General features: G+C 26.0%; 1 protein-coding gene across 1 annotated transcript; it reads left to right on the top strand.

The window, feature by feature from the left end:
* Positions 1 to 2,353: 2,353 nt before the first annotated feature.
* LOC105844035 (uncharacterized) lies at positions 2,354 to 3,770 on the top strand. Its single transcript, XM_065803179.1, has 2 exons — positions 2,354 to 2,506; positions 2,640 to 3,770. The coding sequence occupies exons 1-2, from the start codon at positions 2,406 to 2,408 to the stop codon at positions 3,637 to 3,639; spliced, it is 1,101 nt and encodes a 366-aa protein (XP_065659251.1). The 5' UTR covers positions 2,354 to 2,405; the 3' UTR covers positions 3,640 to 3,770.
* The last annotated feature ends 296 nt before the right edge of the window (positions 3,771 to 4,066 follow it).

The following is a 4,066-nucleotide window of genomic DNA, read 5'->3' as shown; positions in this document are numbered from 1 at the left end:
TTTACTTGTGGCTTCACAAAGTCAATGGATTTTTTAGTTTTAAGCATAAATATATGCATAAAATCATACAACAACAGTATGATGAATATTATATATTTTTAACAACAAACAGTTCAATATAAACTATAGCCAGTTCTCCAAAAATTTTCCTAAAATGTTTCTTATATGAAAACACTTAAAAAAAAAAAAATAGTTGAGATTAATGTAATGAAGTTCTATTTTCGAACGTTGAAGATCTTTTCCGAAATAAATTGCTCGAATCATAGTTAGGAAATTAAAGAAAAACATTTGCTTGTCAATTACTTAGAATGCCGAAATAATTTGATATTAAAAATGTTTGTGGCTTCATTGTCAATTAATGAAGAAATGAAACAAAGAAATGTCAAACGTATTTAAGTGCTGATCAAATTGTGACTGATGACCTTAATGAAAGAAATAACTTTTCTGTTGAGTTTTTGAACAGATTAACTCCTACAGGTATGCCTCTTCATCGTTTTAAGGTGGTTTCCCTAGGGAAAAAAAAAATAGAAAAAAAAAATAATAGTAAAAATTGAGTATATATATACTTTTTAAATGGCATTCTATACTCTTTCCAATGATATATTATTTGAGGGGTCTTTTGAAGTGTAAAGATGAAAAACTTGGATTTTAGAATAAAAGTTTGTATTGTTTTTCTTTATATTTAAGTTTTTAAACAGCATTTTCTGCGAAATATGATTTTCGTGCAAATTTAAGTTTTTAAAATCTCATATTTTCATAAATATTAAACTTATGACTTGTAATTTTTTGGAAACATTTTTCAAACATATACCTAAAAACTGAGCCGAAAGAAATCAATGACTCATTATTTGATTTCTCTTATTTCAATTTTGTACTTGGGTAGAGGGTTTCAAAAGAGCATTTTTTTACGTTGGCCGCCATTATGAGTTTTTAAGCCTGTCTATAGATTTTTTTTTCGCTCATTCCCTTTATATATATGTAATAGATCATTGTACTTAATTTCATATTATATGCATAAGTTGTTTTAAAATTATTGTGTCCCAAGTTTTTCCTAATTTTGCTCGTGAAACTGTAAAAAAAATGCTGACTCAGCCTTAAAAAATGCTCATTTTGTTATAAAGTTATACTTTTTAAATTCGTACTTATTTCTAGTATTGAAAAAATTGATATTAGAACGATTCGCGATCACTATAAAAGAAAATAGCTTTTTTCTAGGGGTACCACCTTAAATTAAAAATTGGTTTTGTAACTGTGTCACTCCGAAATTTAGATTACAAACCTGGGTTATGAAACAGCACTAGAATGAAAGTTTGTGTAGGTGTTTCTGGTGGTAAACTTTTATTTATTGCTCGAATTCAGTTGGCTCCATCAGGTTCTAATTTATCTTTTGTTCTAAAATGTTGTCACTTTTCTGTCAGTTTCATTGACATATTTAATAAAAATAAAAGTCACGGTCAAACATTAGATAGAGTTGGTGTATATCTAAAAAAAACTGTGTTTCTCTCTCATGATCAACTATATCCTGCATTTTCAAAAACATTTAAGAAACATTTAATAGTTGGTTTTTCAAAATTGATAAACATTCAAAGTATGGCAGGTGGAAAATATTACACAAATAATGTATATTTTCTGATATTCTTTATTTATACTCTTTAGATTTTTTATTTTGAAAGTTGGGTGTTTGTAGATTGCGAAAACGGGTTACCTAGTGGGCACGTGTCGTCCGTGGGACATCCGAACTTCTTTGCGAACCAATAGTTCTGTTGGTTGTTAATGATGTAATATTTTTTTAATTTTTGTTTGCCGTTTAATTGTTTATTTTGCTATATATTTTATGGACTTCAAGCAGAAACATAAATTATATTTAATTTAAAAGAAATATAATCTAAATTTCGAATTTAATTCGAATTAAAAAATTAATAAGCAAACGTTTTTTTAAATATCATAAATGCAGCGGTCATTAAATTATAATGTCTCGTTTCGCAAAATAGTTAGGATTGTACCGGCTCGCAGTTCGCATTTTACCGACTGCCAATTGTTTTCTTTATTCTTTTTTTTATCAATCCCTGGTTTTTATTAAATTGCATTAAATTACTTTTTATTAACAATTTAAATGAATTTATTAAGATTTTTATATTATTAATTGTACTACTTTAAATATATTTAAATATATAATAAATTCTTTTTTATTAAAACTTTTACCTCTAAATAAATCTAAACTATTAAAAACTATTAACTATTTCGCTTTTATGCTTTTCGCTGAACAAGCGAGACGTAGTTACGTAATTACCTTTATAAGGTTTTTTTTCAGACTATCAAGGCGCATCTATTTACATTCAAAATTTAAATTTTTTATTACCACGAGCTTTCAAAAACAAATCAAATCAGAAAAATAAATCAAAAAGATGAGTCAAATCTTTACTGAAAATGTTAATGAAAGTTTTACGTTGAAAAAAATAGATACAGAACTGAAAAAAATAGATACAGAACTGAAAAATCATGAAAGGTATTTATGATGAAACTTGAGATATTTTTAATACTTGATAGTAGTCATTTATTCCGGTGAAGCTAATAATTGATATTGTTTGTTTTTTTTATTATTAAAAAAATTAGTTTGGAATCATTTTAATTATTTTAAGGACCCATACAGAACGAGATGGCCAAGAAAATGACGATAGTGATAATAGCAACATCTATTCTGAAAGCAAGCATGAAAAAAGTTTATGTTTTATCGCTCCCTCTCGACGTGATGTTTTTTTGAATCTACGTAAAAATACTAAGTCTTTGTTTGATGGAAATTTATTTCCATTAGAGTTTTTAGAAAAACCTGAAATTTTTATTAATGATCAGTTTGCTGATCTTATGGAATTGCTTTTGAAATTAAATCAAAGTTTTTCTGATTCGAATGAGATTAAATTCAATGCCATCCTACTTTTTAATGGAACTTTAAAAATTTTATGCAACAATGAAATTGATGAAAGAGTGAAAGAGAGCATTAAAAATTATTTAAAATCAAGAGAAAAAAGTCAGCAATTTTCAATAGAATTTCTTTCGAATAAAGAAAATGCACATGTTGAAATGGCAATTTTAGATCATTTAGAGGCTCTAGGATTTGAAAATGTAAAGCAAATGGATATTTTTATGGCAACCTTTTTAAAACCTTGTTCACTTTGTTATATTACTCTTGAGAACATTAAATCTTGTATGGAGTTGAACTTGTTTTACAGAATAAATGATTGTGAAAATTTTGTTGAAAAGTGGAATGAATGGAAGAACCAGTGTCTTGATTGGCCTGTTCCAGATTTTTTAAAAAATTATGATAGCTTTTTTGATAACTACGCTGAATATTTGGATAGAAAAATTTTGCAACCTTATTCTGAATATGAAAGCAGTAAATATGAAGTTTTTAAATCAACAAATAATGTCTCAAATAACAATAATCAGTCTCAACAAGCACAACAAGTTTTAGAAGCTTGTAATAAAAACATAGCAGAAAAAATTGAAGTTGAGTCTTTTATTCAGAATTGCGAAAATAATGCTAAAAAAATACCATATTATCTTAAAAAATTAAGCACTTCAGATCGTGAAAAATTAAAAGAACTCTATCAAATGTCTTTACATTATTTGGAAGAAAAGTGAACATAATCATTAGTTTTTCATTTTGCATAAAAAATGAAAACATAGAATTTATGGCTTTTATTGTTTTTTAATATGTTTATATGTTTAATGTACATAATTGATATTTTTTAATATTATAAATAAGTAAGAGATTTAAATAAGTCATTAGGTTAATTTGGTACTTTTATAGGGAAGATCCAATCTTTTTTTGTTGTTCATTTTGGTGTCAAGTGAGGGTAAATTGTCTAAAATGGAATTATTTAAAGTCTTAGTTAAAGAAAACTCTAAAAAGTTGGCATTGCAGTCCCAAATAAAGATAAGTATATAATTAAAAATATTGTGCAAAAGACTAATTAAATATGTATCAACATGTTTGAAATTGACATTAAATTGTTTTATTCATGTTGGGAAATTTTTTCAAGGAAGCAACTATTATTTTATAACAAAA

Source organism: Hydra vulgaris, chromosome 08 (genome assembly GCF_038396675.1).
Source record: "Hydra vulgaris chromosome 08, alternate assembly HydraT2T_AEP".
NCBI classification, from domain to species: domain Eukaryota; kingdom Metazoa; phylum Cnidaria; class Hydrozoa; order Anthoathecata; family Hydridae; genus Hydra; species Hydra vulgaris.
Note: the sequence above shows the minus strand (reverse complement) of the source record. Positions and strands in the feature narration are given on the sequence as shown.